The sequence below is a fragment of the Capricornis sumatraensis genome, chromosome 1, assembly GCF_032405125.1.
Source record: "Capricornis sumatraensis isolate serow.1 chromosome 1, serow.2, whole genome shotgun sequence".
Classification (NCBI taxonomy): Eukaryota; Metazoa; Chordata; class Mammalia; order Artiodactyla; family Bovidae; genus Capricornis; species Capricornis sumatraensis.
The window spans coordinates 251,048,327-251,064,157 of record NC_091069.1 but is presented as its reverse complement, the minus strand read 5'-3'; the positions used below and the strand labels follow the sequence as shown (position 1 = coordinate 251,064,157).

The window sequence follows — 15,831 nt, the reverse complement described above, 5'->3', positions numbered from 1 at the left end:
ACTCCACCGTGCTCCTCGACTGCTCACAACCCACTTTCCTCTCTTTGGCTTTCCAGCATCTTTTATCCTCTTTGCCTATCCTTCCTTTTCATCTCTTTGTGATCACCAGATTTTACTTATTAATAATATCTCCTGGATTTGTGTTTCTTTTAAAATACTCTCAGTTGACAATTATTCAAACCACATAAATACATACTGGAGAAGGGAATGGCAACCCACTCCAGTATTCTTGCCTTGAGAATTCCATGGACAGAGGAGCCTGGGGGGTGACATAACAACACTGTTAGGCAACTGATACACAAGAGTGAAAAAATGGGCTTGAAACTCAAAACCTCAACATTCAAAACACTAAGATCATGGCATCCAGTCCCACCACTCCATGGCAAATAGATGGAGAAACAATGGAAACAGTGACAGACTTTACTTTCTTGGGCTCCAAAATCACTCCAGATGGTGACTGCAGCCATGAAATTAAAAGACGTTTCCTCCTTGGAAGAAAAGCTATGACCAACCTAGAAAGCATATTAAAAAGCAGAGATGTTACTTTGCCAACAAAGGTCTGTCTAGTCAAGGCTATGGTTTTTCCAGTACTCATGTATGGATGTGAGAGTTGGACCTTAAAGATAGCTGACAGCTGAAGAATTGATGCTTTTCAACTGTAGTGTTGGAGAAGACTCTAGAGTCCCTTGGACTGCAAGGAGATCCAACCAGTCAATTGTGAAGGAAATCAATCTTAAGAATTCATTAGAAGGATTGCTGTTGAAGCTGAAACTCCAATTTTTGTCCACCTGATGGGAAGGACTGACTCATTGGAAAACACCATGAAGCTGGGAAAGATTGAAGGCAGGAGGAGAAGGGGATGACACGATTAGATGGTTGGATGGCATCACCCACTCAATGAACATGAGTTTGAGAAGCTCTTGGAGTTGGTCATGGACAGGGAATCTTGTGCTGCAGTCCATGGGGTCACAAAGAGCCGGACATGACTGAGTGACTGAACTGAACTGATTACACACAACAGCAACATCTGAGGTAAAAGGCATACTCCTTGGAAGAAAAGTTATGACCAACCTAGAGAGCATATTCAAAAGCAGAGACATTACTTCGCTGACTAAGGTCCGTCTAGTCAAGGCTATGGTTTTCCCAGTGGTCATGTATGGATGTGAGAGTTGGACTGTGAAGAAGGCTGAGCGCCGAAGAATTGACGCGTTTGAACTGTGGTGTTGGAGAAGACCCTTGAGAGTCCCTTGGACTGCAAGGAGATCCAACCAGTCCATTCTGAAGGAGATGAGCCCTGGGATTTCTTTGGAAGGAATGATGCTAAAGCTGAAACTCCAGTACTTTGGCCACCTCATGGGAAGAGTTGACTCATTGGAAAAGACTCTGGTGCTGGGAGGGATTGGGGGCAGGAGGAGAAGGGGACGACAGAGGATGAGATGGCTGGATGGTTTCACTGACTCGATGGACGTGAGTCTGAGTGAACTCCGGGAGTTGGTGTGGACAGGGAGGCCTGGCATGCTGCAATTCATAGTGTCGCAAAGAGTCGGACACGACTGAGCGACTGAACTGAACTGAACTGAACTGAATGAGATGAGGACTGTTCTTCTAACTAGATGGTTCTCAGGTGCAAGGATCAGGAGCAGTCTGCTGCAACAACACCAGTTCAGTCTTAGTTACGCTCTTACTGTTTTTTCAATAGCCGTAAAGCCACGACACTTTGCAGAATACACAGAAAAGGAGGCATTGACACATGACAGCAATGTCCCTCAACTGCTTATTGAACTCCAGCCTAATATCCTTTCATCAGAAGGTGATCTGTAATAAAAATTATAAAAACATTTAAAATGCTTTATCAGGTCCCAACCAGGTTACCTTTTCATTCAAATGCTCTGAAAGCAAAGGATCCGAAACTCTGTACCTGTCAGATGATATTTTATCCCGTCATTCTCAAATTGCTGGGACATTTACTGGCATGGCCTCACCTCTGCTTATAGTGATTCTCCATCACCAAGTGGTACTTTGTTCAACCTGATACATTCTGAGAGTGTTGGGAATGTGCAAATGTTCACTTCATTGCTTTTTAGCCCATTTGACATTTTTTAAATAAAATGCTCTGGCTATTCCATTATTTTAAATAAATATTTTCACCAAACCTTGGAGGTGCAGATTATTTTCATTCTACTGATCCTAATGGCCCATGTCTGCCATGCAGCCTGACCCTCCTTGTCAAGCCTGGGAAATGAGTGAGACTTACCTTCTGTCAGACCAGGTCTGACCCAGTTTTCTAATTGAAATAAAAACATTAACATGATTTTCCAGTAATTTTCAAAGAAAATCCTGAGAAATAAATTAGAGGACATACCTTATAAACATCTAAAGGCAGTGAGGCCAAGATTTAGAACACCTAGATGTAATTAATTGACCCACTTTATAATCTGCCATTAAAAGAAAATCAGTCTATATACTGATTTCCTTACTTAATTCATAAAATTTAATGAAAGTACGTAGGCAAATGTTCAGGTTATATACTGAGTGAGGAGAAAGATGACAAAAAATGTGTATATATTGGTATTGAACATTATTCCCAGGAGCTAAAGGCTAAGTAAGAATTAAGTGTAAAAAGCATTTTTAAAAGCCCTGCCTCACTAATTCATGATCAAAGCCTCCTTGATGTTAAATGAAAAAGAAAGTTTATGCATTGCTAAAACTAATCAGTCTGATAGCTAGCACTTTCCAATGTATGTCTGCACTGTTATTTAAGAATATTCAGTTTATCCATGTAAGAAAAGAGAAGAGTTGAGAAGTGAGTAGTCTGACTCTTGAAATCATTTAAGGGGGGAAGAACTCGGTATTCAGGAGGAGCTCGTGTTCACGAGGCCGGACTTTATCTAAACTTTGCTTACTTTCGCTTTGGCCCCAATGCTTCCTACCCGAGGAAAAAATTTAAAGACATAGAAGCAGAAAGAACAGTGTAGTGAATTTCCATGTGTCAGCTCTAGCAATTTCCTATGTTTGGCCAATAGCGTTTCATCTAGACCTTCCCATCACTTATGCTGCTTTTTCTGTTAAGCAAGTTCCAGACCTGTTCATCTGCAAAGACTCTACTGTGCATCCTGGCAGCACCTTTGTGATGGTGATAAATGACACGGACTCCCCGGTAGCCAGATGTCGGTACCTTGCTGCTAGTGTCCAAATATTTTTGCCTTCCTCTCTTCCTTTTTCCATCAGTTTCCTGACTGTAAACGCATTCTTTTATTGAGATAGCCCATTATGTTCAGTATTTCAAATTCTTCTTTGCTCTCACATTTTCTTATTTCTTTTAGAATGTTAACGGAAATTCTTGGGCTCTCTGAAAATATTGGCACGTACTGTGATGGAGTCTAAATCACTGTCTCCATTCTAATTATCAGTTGTACTCATCACTCGTCTTCTCCTCAGGTCATTCCCCAGGGTGCTATGGCCACTTGGCAGCTGGCCTGTGGCCACAGCCCAGGGAGCTGAGGGGTGGGGAGAGGTGGGGAGCACCGGGTGGGTGGTGTCCCAGCTCGGCAGCCTTGCCACTTAGGGCTACAGGTGGACGCTCCCAGCTCAGGGCCCTTGCACGGCCTAGAGCCAATCACCAGTTTTACAGCTATGAAGACGGCAGCCCATGCTTTATAAACAATAAAAAATACGATGACCCGCCAAGTCCTGAGGCCTGCTGCCCCCAAATACCCGGTGGGTTCTCACTGTGCCCTCATACCCGGAGCCAGTAGTGTGGGGACTGTGGTTCTGACCAGAGGGGGAGGTCACTGTCACTCATGCATCGGACTAGGACGAGCAATGCCTCTCATCACAACTTTCAGAGGCTGCACCGACCCATCCTCAATTCCGGGGCCTTTGCAACCTAACAAGTATGCTTCAGTGTCATCTGCACGTCTGCACCCCGTTCTCAGGCCTGGGCACTGCAGGGCAGCCAACGAGGCCCAAGAGCGAGTGTCCGAGGTACAAGGCTCCCCCAGGGCCCAGAGGGCGCCCAGCAGGTGGAGGCTCTGGCACAATGATGATCCTGAGGGTCCAGCACCTTGTTCTCAACACAGCTGTGAACTCATATTGTGTGGCTTTAAACAGCAGCTGGGCTCCACCTCTCCCCAGAATGCTGTAGCTTCACTGCTGGGCCAGTGCCCCAGGCCCACTCAGGCTGGTCCCTCTGTCTTTACTAAGGAAATTATTAATGACGTGACTAACTGGATTTTAATATTAACGACTCAGCAGCTGGTTTCCCAGACGTCCAGCAGTCGAGCGAGTCTTCAGGGTAGCCCCCAGACCCCCTCCCAACCTGGGAGCGGATTTTCAGCCTTTCCTGCTGGAGAATGTGTGCTCCGTGTGGTCAGCCCCATCACAGAACCCGGAGTCTTGCCGCCTCTCCAAAGGAGCCACAGGAAGACCCCACGACTCTGGACTGAACCTATGAAGAAGAGGCTGCTCCCAACCTTTTCTCTGAAGCATCATCAGCCTTTCTGATGACACATATCTTTATTCAAACATTGCTTTTATTGTGGGGAAAGAAATGGAAACAGAATCAAAACTGACGCAAAAGAGAGCAAACCACTTGTCTCCAACAGTGCTGCTTTTTATTTGTATGGGACTGTTCACTTTCCAAAAACTTTTCCTATTTGCTTTTCATGTCATTGTAGGAATGCTGGACAAAGGTAAATTTTTTAAAAAGGAAAATAAAATGGAAACGACTTCCCATCCCGTCATCCACGCACAGTGACCAGACTCAGTCCTTTCAGATTGTTCCGCGTGTACCCTCCTTCCACGAAGCATCTCCACAACTGTGAACTTTAACACTTGCTTTACAGCCAGTTTTCCACTCTATTGGCAATGTCCTTCCAAACAACCGGCCCTGAACATTACTGCGACCAGGGGCTACCTCACGGCCCCAGCACCCAGATGGTCTGGTCAGCACCACCCTGGGGTGTGGCCCCCCTTTGCTGCCCCATCCACGTCCCTCCACATGCCTCCTACCACGTTGGCTCATGTCCCTCACTCCCCAACAGATGGGGCAGGAGCAGGGCAGCTGTGCAGTGTCCACTCCTCTGCCCGGAACTTGGGGACGGGACTCAGAGGGCTGACCCCAGGGCTGGCGCTCAGAGCAGGCACAGGCGGGGAGTGGAGCCCAGCCGCAGCGGCCCTAGCAGGTGTTGGTCCTGACACCCCTTCCCGAGCAAGAAGGGGGACACCCGGGAGGAGAGAGAGTCGGGGCAAGGCTGTGGTGGTGAAACATGGTTTTATTGAGAACATCTCATGCCCTCCGTCTGAGTGACAGCGTCTCATGCTCAGTTCTGGCTAGTCTCGGGGCAGGAGGAAGCTCATGCGGGGGTCACGTGTGGCCTGGACGTTAGTGTAGACGTGGGGACACCAAGGGCTGAGCCCTAGTGACAGCGTTTTCAGCTGAGTTACATTCATAGAAAGTGTCTGAATTCTAGAACAAGATTAAAAGCATAGAACCCAAAGTCGGAGAAGGAAACCGTTCTCGGGGCTCACTCCACAGACCACCTTAAACTGCTCACAGCTGTGTCCATGATGCACTGTCAGCACAGGCTGTGGCCAAAACATGAGTCCTTGGCTGGAGGCGGGGCGGGGAGCCTCGTCCCTCCAGACACTGAGCGAGGGGGTGCAGACATGCTGCTAGGAACAGGAGCTCAGAGCCAGGATTAAGTGAGAGCGCCCACCCCCCACTCCCAGTCTAGTGGACACAAAACCCAGCACCCTGGGCTGGCTGCTGGTGAGGGAGAGGGGGTCCCAGGACTCACAAAGCTGGACCCACACAGTCACACTCTGCTTTTCCCATCTGTATAGGTTTGATGAAAAATAAACCTTCTGAGAGATTCACCGATTTCATAGAATTTAGAGATGGGAAAGCCAGCTCATTTTATTTCTCATGCTGGATCAAAGTGATGACTGGGGCAGACTTTACACATTGGTGTGAGGTATTCTGGAAATGCCAAACATCCATCCTTTTCGTCTGTTTTGAGAAAAGGGCTATGTGGTGAACCCTGGGACCTGCCCAGCAAGGAGACCCAGAGGCTCGGCCCCAAGATAAGGAGAGTAAGGGCTGTGCAGTCTGGAGGGCAACAAAACTATTCTGAGGAAATAAATTCCAGAAAAGTGTATATATCTCACACAATGCTGGTTTGTACATTTTAAAATAAAATAATTTGCTTTGATCACAATAAAAATCTCCAAAACAGAAAAAGATGAAAAGCCCCTTTAAGAGTCAACCGGCAAGGAGGAATACAGTGTCCTGACCCCAAGCAGGGGTGAGGGCTGGAGAACCCAGGATGGGGGCCTGCCTCGGCCCCACCCCCACGAGCCCTGGCTCACTTTTCTACAACACAGAACAGCTGCCCCTTGGGCTGGGCACCGCAGAGAGGCCAGTGTCTTGGCAGAATTAGCACTCCAGGCTCTGCCAACAAGTCAAAACAGAGCTCCTCCCATCCCTGCTGGTCAAGCTGCCCTCAAAAATGTAAGATTTTTTTCAAAAAATCAAGCTCTTGGTTATGTCAAATCTCTGTTTCTAAAGCCCAGATTAAGGACCCTAGATGTAAAGGACTCCTCAAGGGAACAGCTCCTTGGTGACACCGTGTGGGCATCTGGGAGGGGTGTGTAAGATGCTGGGCTCCCTGATTTCTTTGGGGTTGAGGGGGTACGCTCCCTGCTTTTCCTGCCTACATACAGACAGACACACACACAGTGCGGAGGAGACTGGCCGCACTTAGAATGATCGGGCTGGAGACTTCCTGCCTATGAGCAGCGTCCAGCTGTCCTGTTCCGGGAGCAGGGCTGGCCTCCTGCCCTGGCTCGACTCCCTCTGGCCTCACACAGGGGTCCTGCCCACCCAGGGCTCCTTAAACCCCTACCCCTGTGAACCTTGGCCACCTTCCACTCAGCATCTCTCGAGGCCTGAGCACTCTTGGGGCGGGAGCCCTGCGCCAGGCCCATGCTGCCCAGCGGCACATGGCCGAGGCCCTGGGGACCCGCACGTAAGACATTCAACTATCTGGGGTGGGGGCGGGGGTGGGCAGGGGCTGGGCGTGCAGGGTAGCTTGTGTGTGCGCAACACCGTTCCTCTAGACTTTGTAACCAAAATCCATGTATTTTTAAAAAACTAAGTCCATCTTCCACTCCCCATTAGAAAAAAATACCATCTATAGAGACGAGAATACAAACGCAGGGGTTCACAGACATCTTTTCTGAGTGTGCAGGCCCCACCGGGCCCTGTACTGGCAAGGTCAGGCTGAGCCACACTCCGCAGAGGGAGGTGTGGGTCTCAAAGGACAAAGATCTGTCCTTTAACCTGGTCAGCCCCTGTGTGGACAGCACCCCCCAGCATGTGCCCACAGGGCACACCATCTCCCGTCTCTGTGGTGCAAGGAGACACCTGGAGGCCAGCTCTCTTCAGCCTCACCTCCCACCCTGAGCACAAGGGTCATGGCCAGGGCCACCCTGCTCCTGGTTATTAGGTCCACAGAGGACACCCCCCACCCCCAACACGCCCCCTGGGCACACAGCCTGACTCCTGGACTTGGCTGGGGAGTGGGGTCTGCCCTCTCGCCCACAGCACCCCAAGACCAGGAACTGGCACTGACCCCACGAAGGGTGGGAAGCTCCTCCGGGGTCCTGAGTGGAAGCAGGAGGCAGTTAGCATGGACTTTGTGCTCAGTGGGGATGGCCTCCCAAGGCCCCCCAACCCGCCCCAACTCCAGACTCACTGGCTCGGCCTGCCTGGGCTCATCCCTGCACAGTGGGGTGCCGGCCCATGTCCCGGGTGTCCCAGACGCCAGACCACCCCCTTCCCTGCCGTGACACAACACCCAACCCCGGTCGAGAACATGTGAGCGACATGCTGTCTTGCCAACTTTCAGTCTGAACACTTCTTATATTTCAAACACGTCTTTGATAAAGTGGGAAAGAATAATTTAAAAACATGCCCTTAGTGGCATTTTCCAAGAGTGAACATCTATGTAATTCATCCTATTTCCATCCTGCGAGGATTCTAGGATGGTCGTTCACATCCACATGATTCAGAGGAGGGATCAGAGGGAATCCTAGGCCATTTATTGTGCAGTCGGCCTACAGACGCCTTCTGGTCCTTAAGAGTTAAATACTGTTTAAAAAACCCAAGTGAATGGCCAGGCTCACCGGCCACGTTTGACCTGTGATTACTGAGAGGTTTTCCAGGATATGGTCCAACAAGGGGGTACAGAAGCTTCTAGAAGAAGGGGCTGCAGGACCTGGGCCACGGTCCCAGGGGCCACCTAGTGGATCACTGTGCTGCAGGTGGGCCTCTGTGGGAAGGCAGCGACTGTAGGGGAAGGGGCCACGGGCAGACAGGGACGGTCTCCTTAGGCTAGCTTCCTCGCCACTTCCTAGCGCCCTCCATATGGAAATGCCTCTGCACTTAATACGATGTGGCGTAAGAGTGACCTGGCATAATTATTTCTTATTTTATAAACCACATTCCTAGTTCTGAATAAATTATTCAAGAATTTCACACAAAGTAATTTCTATTTTCCTAAACTTCAGGAAGCCCTACTTAGTAGAACTCAATTTCTAAACGTAAACTGAGATTGAAAGCAGTCACTGGATGACTCAGAGGGGAAGTGCTGCTGCTGAGATGCGGGTGGGGACAGGGACCCTGAGCCCACAGCCACCACCACCCCCCGCCCCGCCCCGCACGCCTGCCCCCAGGACGGCGCCCGCACACCCATGCCTGCCCCAGCCCGGCTGTGGGGTTGGGGCTGCGCAGCACGCCGTCAGGGTGTGAGTGCGAACTGGTCCTGTTCCGTGGGCTTCTCCACCCAGGCGCCCAGCCCGGCCTTGATGAAGGCTCTGAACAGACAGGCCTTGGCAGCCTGGTACTCCTTGGCAACCAGCTTGGACTCGTGGTACACGTTGGGTTTGGTGATCTTGGAGCGCAGTAAGTTGGAGGGAACCTGTGAAAAGACAAAAAGGCAAGTGCAGCTGTTCAAGCCGTAACAGTGGAAAACACAATCCAGTACGGTGTTCAAAGAGCAGCATTTGAACCTGTGCTGCTTCTGGGGGACCCCACTGACCCCAAGAACCACATCACACAGAGCCACGCCAGACGCCCCCGTGCGCCTGCGTCCTCAGCCCCAGTGGCGGCTTCGCAGTTAAACAGGCAGGCTGCTGGCAACCCATGAGCAGGGAACTCAAACGATACACTAACACTTTTGCGTCTTGAGCAAACACTGCTCTGCTGTTTGGTCACAGAGAACTCTGTGCCTTGGCCCATGAGGCCAACGCATTTCTGTGCAGCTAGGATCTGCAGGGAGGGCAGCTGCTGTGAGGCTGCCCGCGTGGTGACCCTCTTGCCATGTGGACATGGCAACTTCTGTCCATCACAGATAAAAGCTTCTGACTCGACTTAATAGGTGAAAACTGGTCACATATGGATCCACTAGAGAAGATTTTATCTGGGGAAAGGGGACCTGTTGCTGTGAAAACCCTCTAAGTCCAAACCAAACCTCAAAATCAACAGGTTTAAGAGGCTTCCTGAAGGGCTGAGTGAACTCAGGGCAGCCCCAGGTTGCAGGGCCCAGGAGTCTGCAGTGAGGGGGAGTGCCTGCCAGGCAGAGCGGGGCCAAGTGGAGGGGGTGCTGAGTCCTGGGTTCATATGGGGGTGGGGAACGGGCATTGTAGGGTGAGCCTGCTTTGGATCTGAGGAGGCAGGGCCTGACTGCCAGCTGAGAGCAGCCAGAGGAGACAGGGAAGGGTGGCCGCGAGTGGGTGGGGGATCTGGGCGCCTCAGTACCTTGCCGTGCACACGCATCCAGCGACAGTACAACGCGTGCTTACACAGGCGCGAGGCGCGGCCCAGCTCGTCCTTCCCCGTGGTGGCGTTGATGACCTCGATGGCTGAATCGCCCACCGTCCAGTTGACGCTGAAGTTGGGGGCCTTCCCTGGCTGCCGCGCCTCCGCGTTGCTGATGCCTGGAATGGGACGAGACGGGGAAGGTGACACGGTTGCTGTGGGGACAGGTCTGACAGTCGTCAGCCAGGCACATCCGCCCTCCCAGGAGCTCAGCTCGGTCCAGTGATGCTGCCCTGAAACACGCCTGTGGGGAGGCGAGCAGGTCCACAGAAACCCCCAAACCTGAGACTTCATGCACTCTGAGTTCCCTTGGGGCCAAAACTGCTGGCATCCAGGAGCAGACGGGCTCCATTTCCAGGTTAATTCAGGGGCCACATGGCTGTGCACCGCGGGATGTTTGTGCTTGGGCCCTGCCGCGGGGGCCAGGCAGCTTCAGAACCCTCCCCACACGCATGACACTCAAGACCCAGCAAACTCGCCTCTTAGCGAGTGTGTTGGTGCTTTCTCAGCAGGGTACAAGTCTCCTGTCTTAACCAGTCAGAGGCTTGTGCTGTGGGGCTGACAGGTGGATGCCCTCAGGTCACTGGGGACTGAATGCAGGTGCCCACCATGGGCAGACTGACACAACCCCACAGACCCAGACACAGGCCAGAGTGCCTGCAACAAGAGCTGGCTTACGGTGGTAGTACCAGACCTCCGGGAGCTCCCTGGGGGCTCCTTGCTCTTGGTGACCACCTCCTCCCCCTTGCACAGAGTGTTAAAGCCAGGGCAGCAGGTCCAGGCAGCCCACGGCTGACACCCAGGCCTCGCTCAGAAGCCTCACTTCTTCAAGGGCAAAGCAGCATGAGAAGGAACAGGGAAAATTCATGTTTACAGGCCACCAATCTCGGGGATTCATTTCAAGGGACAATATGAGTTCAATGTGATGACCTTGCCCCCTCCCCCAGATGTGCAGGGGAGGGGTGGGTACCCACTATGCCCGGCCTCCCCTTTGCCCTTCCACTGCCTGGTGGGTGCTGGTATCTGAATTCACACTTGGATAGCACTGGGTGGAGCTTCCTGAAGACCCAGGTATTAAACACAGACCCCACAATAGAACCCCAGGGGTGGCTGCCCAGTATGTCTTCCCCAGGGAGGTGGGGGAGGGGGGGTTGCCCCAGCAGAGGATAGGTACCGGGCACCAGAAGGGAGCTTGTGCTGGGAGCACACCACCCTGGGTCACCTGCCCTTCTGAGGTGACTGCCAGGGTGACTTCAGGTCAGCAAGTGAACACTTCAAAAATGATTTGTCCCCAGGAAAGAGTACAGAATAAGAGGTGCATGTCCCCTCGAGTCATCTGCCCACAGAACTGCCTGGCCCTGCTAATCGTTGTTCTGACTCACAAGTCCTCCAGGCTACAGTGGCCACCTCTGAGGGCTTTGTCCAAGCCCCACGCCGGGGTCCAGGTGCCTGACTGGCTGCACGCCCTCCTCCCAGAGGCAGTGAAGAGCCTAACGGGAGGGGTGAGAGCCCCTGGTGAGGACGAGTGGACAACGCACCGCACGCACAGAGCAGAGGTGCGCTGGTCCTGGCCCTCGGTGGCTTCTCCTGCAGCCCCAGCCCGTCTACCTGCCCGTCTTCTCAGGTGTACACAGCACCCACCTGCGGAATCCTCCCAGCAACGCCAGTCCCCTGTGCAGTCCCCCACCGGTGCCCAGGGCCACTGCTCCCCAGCAGCCTGCCTCCAGCTTGGCCTGCGGGACTCGACAGCTGCTAGGCAGACAGACCCAGTTCTGAGAAAATCTTAATGGTTGTTTTTTCAAGGTTTCTGCCTTCTCCGTGAAACTGCTGAAAGAATCATTTTTTTTCATTCTAAGACATGAGCCCTGAATTATTTCACTTTCCATAAATGTTTTAACTAAATTATAGGACATCCCACAGAGTAAGCAAACCCTCAGTAAACTGAGCCTCTGGCCCCAGGGTCCGCCCCCATCCCTGCTCCTCCGCCACGGCAGCCACCAGCAGCCTGACACCGCATTACTGATCATTGCTGCCTGCCTTAGTATGTGTTACACAAGTGCTTTCCAGACCTTCGAATTAACGTGTGATCTCTGTACTTACTAAAAACACGTATTAATAAGGCTTATTCCTTACATCCTCTCTGTTCTCAGAGTTACTTTCTCTCAGTTGTGTTTTCTCATATAGATCACTCTCTTCTGTGTTTATTTTCCTCAGAAGTTTGACGGCCATTCATTCACGTTTGTCAGTGAACGTCGTGGTTGACGAACAGAGGCAGCTGGCATGGCCTCCTGAGCCTCTTTTTGGGAAAGGCCTGCGGATACAGGGAGAGCCTGGACCCACGTCCGTCTAGACCAGGGGTCCAGAGTCCAGCTTGGCCCCTGTCCGGCTGTCAGCACGGGAGCCTCATGGTGGGCAGGACTCCTACCAGGGAAGCTCTGGCTTTGTCCTGGGTGTCCCAGGGCAGCACATCCTCGATGCTAACCCTCTGCCGCCAGGCCGCTTCTGCCCTGCGAGCTGGGGCTGCTTCAGGCAGTTTCATCAGCTGCTGGGTCTGGGGCAGCTGTCACGGGCACACGTGTGCAGGTGCAGTCAGTTCTGTGCTCAAGGCCACAGCCTCTCGAGGACGGAGTCAGGACGAGTGGTTCGGGGAAGAAAGGGGGTCTGTTTAGGTATAACTGGTGGGGAATCTTGTAATGGGACAGAACCTTCTGTGAATGAATGGATAACGCTTACATTATTTTCTTTTGCAATTCCATGACTCCTCGACATAAGATCGAAATCAAGGGTTTCTCTTCAATGATACTTAAACCTTAGAATTGCAACATTTTACGTTGAAACTAGACATGGTCGGTTAACTAACTGTATAAATATTTTTCAAGTGAAAGTGTTAGTCACTCAGTCATGTCCAGTTCTTTGCAATCCCAGGGACTATAGCCTGCCAGGCTCCTCTGTCCATGAGATTCTCCAGGCAAGAATACTGAAGTGAGTAGCCATTTCCTCCTTCAGGGGATCTTACCAACTCAGGGATGGAACCCAAGTCTCCTGCATTGTAGGCAGATTGTTTACCATCTGAGCCACCAGGGAAACTCCATAAATAGTTTTCATATTCTATGTTAAATAAAAACTACCATCTTTAGCAAGAATGGAGAAAATAAAGCTACAAGACAGCAGCCAGTCCAAGGTTCTGGTACCAGCCATGTACTTTCCTAGGGCAGGGAGCCCACATGGGCTCAGGAGCTCCTGTCTGTAAGTCTCTGGGGTCAATACTCCCGCAGGACAGACACCCAGAAGGAGCTTGTGTTTCCGGGGCTGCAAAGTGAGAACTAGGGTAATGAGCTAACCACAGGCTACCGTGCAGAAAACAGTAAAAGCAGCAACAGCTTGGGGGTCCTGAGAGTGTCTCTGCTGCTGTATCTAGAGCATGCTGAGTCAGAGCTTTTAGAGCAAAAGCATGAAAAACTGAACTGGCCTAATAACTGACACAAGGGAAACTCAGGAAACTTGGCTGGTGGCGCTGGTATTTCTCTTGCTTCCCTTGTAAGGGTGCTTCCTGTGCCACACACGGTGTGATCAGAGGCATCACACACACCGTGAAGAGTAACAGATGCCTAGGGGACTACGGCTCCTGTTACAGAGGCTACTGTTCCCTCATTAAATGCCCGGGACAACGTGTAGTTACAATCTGGACTGAGTGTGGCCTTCATTCTGCAAACACACGAAACCCCGAGCAGAGCTAAAGGGGAAGGAGTCAAGTGCACAGCACAGTGATGGCCACGCAGTCCGTCGCCCGGGGCCATGTGTCCCGGGCCTGCGGCCCCTGGAGTGGGGCACCCGGGGATGTCCATCTCGTTTCCCTTGGGCTGACGGAGGGGGTGGGAACCAATGGGAAGCATGAGTCTGTGAGGGCAAGGCGGCCACACACACCCATTCTGTCATCTTCAGCTCCCCAACCCCAGACACAGATCGTGAGACTGTGGGCTCCACCTGGTGGACCTCAGGCCAAATCAGACCCCCTTCTTACACCAGGTCGGGGTGGGGGGGTGTTTACAGCACCAACTTAGGCGAAATACTGGGTGCTGCGGTCCACAAGGTGATATGCATGCTGCTGGCAACCTGGCCCAGAGGACAGAGGACCAAGCCAGCCTCATCCCCGGGACAACAGGGCTGGTGGGTGGAAGGGAAGGTGCCCCCACCCTAAGCAACAGGCCCTGAGGACGAGAGGGGAGATCCAACTCTGGTGCAGGGAAAGAGGACATCTGGGCAGGGCGGGGCAGCAGACCCCAGGACAGACACAGAACGTGCGGCTCCACGGGAGGCACCTCAGACAGGGTTCGAGTCCTCCACGTGCCATTATATCTACTGGTGTGGGCAAGAATCCCTTAGAAGAAATGGAGGACCCCTCAAAGTGAACAAGAGTCCTAAATGCAGTACTTGGGTACAATCTCAAAAATGACAGAATGAACTCAGTTCACTTCCAAGGCAAACCATTCAACATCACAGTAATGCAAGTCTATGCCCCAAGCACTAACACTGAAGAAGCTGAACAGTTCTGTGAAGACCTACAAGACCTTCTAGAACCAACACCAAAAAAAAGATGTTCTTTCCATCTGAGGGGACAGGAATGCAAAGCAGGAAGTCAAAAGATACTTGGAATAACAGGCAAGTTTGGACTTGGGAGTACAAAATGAAGCGGGGCAAAGGCTAACAGTTTTGCCAAGAGAACCCACTGGTCATTAGCAAACATCCTTTTCTAAGAACACAAGATGACTCTATACATGGACATCGCCAGATGGTCAATACCGAAATCAGACTGAGTACATTCTTTACTGCAGAAGGTGAAAAAGCTCTATACAGTCAGCAAAAACAAGACCAAGAGCTGACTGTGGTTCAGATAATGAGCTTCTTATTGCAAAATTCAGGCTTAAATTGAAGAAAGTAGGGAAAACTACTAGGGCATTCAGGTATGACCTAAATCAAATCCCTTGATTATACAGTGGAAGTGACAAATAGATGCAAGGGATTAGATCTGATAAGGGTGCCTGAAGAACTATGAACAGAGGTTCCTAACATTGTACAGGATGACCAAAATCATCCCAAAGACACAGAAATGCAAGAGAGCAAAGTGGTTGTTTGAGGAGGCCTTACAAATAGCTGAGAAAATAAGAGAAGAAAAGCAAAGGAGAAAGGGAAAAATATGCCCACGCGAATGCACAGTTCCAAAGAAGAGCAAGGATACACAAGAACGCCTTCTTAGGTTAACAATGCAAAGAAATAGAGGAAAACAACAGAATGGGGAAGACTAGAGATCTCTTCAAGGAAACGGGAGATACCAAGGGAAGACTTCATGCAAGAATGGGCACAATAAAGGACAGAAACAGTATGGACCTAACAGAAGCAGAAGATATTAAGAGGTGGCAAGAATACACACAACTATACAAAAAAGGTCTTAAGGACCCAGATAACCTCGATGGTATGGTCACTCAGCTAGAGCCAGACATTCTGGAGGGTGAAGTCAAGTGGGCCTTAGGAGGCATCACTACAAACAAAGCTAGTCTCTGCTGCTGCTGCTAAGTCGCTTCAGTCGTGTCCGACTCTGTGCAAGCCACGGATGGCAGCCCACCAGGCTCCCCCATCCCTGGGATTCTCCAGGCAAGAACACTGAAGTGGGTTGCCATTTCCTTCTCCAATGCATGAACGTGAAAAGTGAAAGTGAAGTCACTCAGTAGTGTCCGACTCTTAGAGACCCCATGGACTGCAGCCCACCAGGCTCCTCTGTCCATGGGATTTTCCAGGCAAGAGTACTGGAGTGGGGTGCCACTGCCTTCTCTGCAAAGCTAGTTGAGGGGATGGGATTTCAGCTGAGCTATTTCAACTCCTAAAAGATGATGTTGTCAAAGTGCTACACTTAATATATCAGCAAATTTGGAAAACTCAGCAGGGGCCACAGGACT

At 51.2% G+C, this 15,831-nt stretch overlaps 1 protein-coding gene across 1 annotated transcript in view; it reads right to left on the bottom strand.

Annotated features, from left to right (window-relative positions):
* Positions 1–8,691: 8,691 nt before the first annotated feature.
* ADARB1 (adenosine deaminase RNA specific B1) overlaps positions 8,692–15,831 on the bottom strand; it is a 108,234-nt gene continuing 101,094 nt past the window's right edge. The window contains exons 10-11 of the mRNA XM_068986650.1: positions 9,821–9,999; positions 8,692–8,981 (exon numbers count right to left, since the gene is read on the bottom strand). Coding sequence (XP_068842751.1) covers positions 8,802–8,981; positions 9,821–9,999 — 359 coding nt within the window. The 3' untranslated portion in view covers positions 8,692–8,801. The remainder of the gene's footprint in view (positions 8,982–9,820; positions 10,000–15,831) is intronic.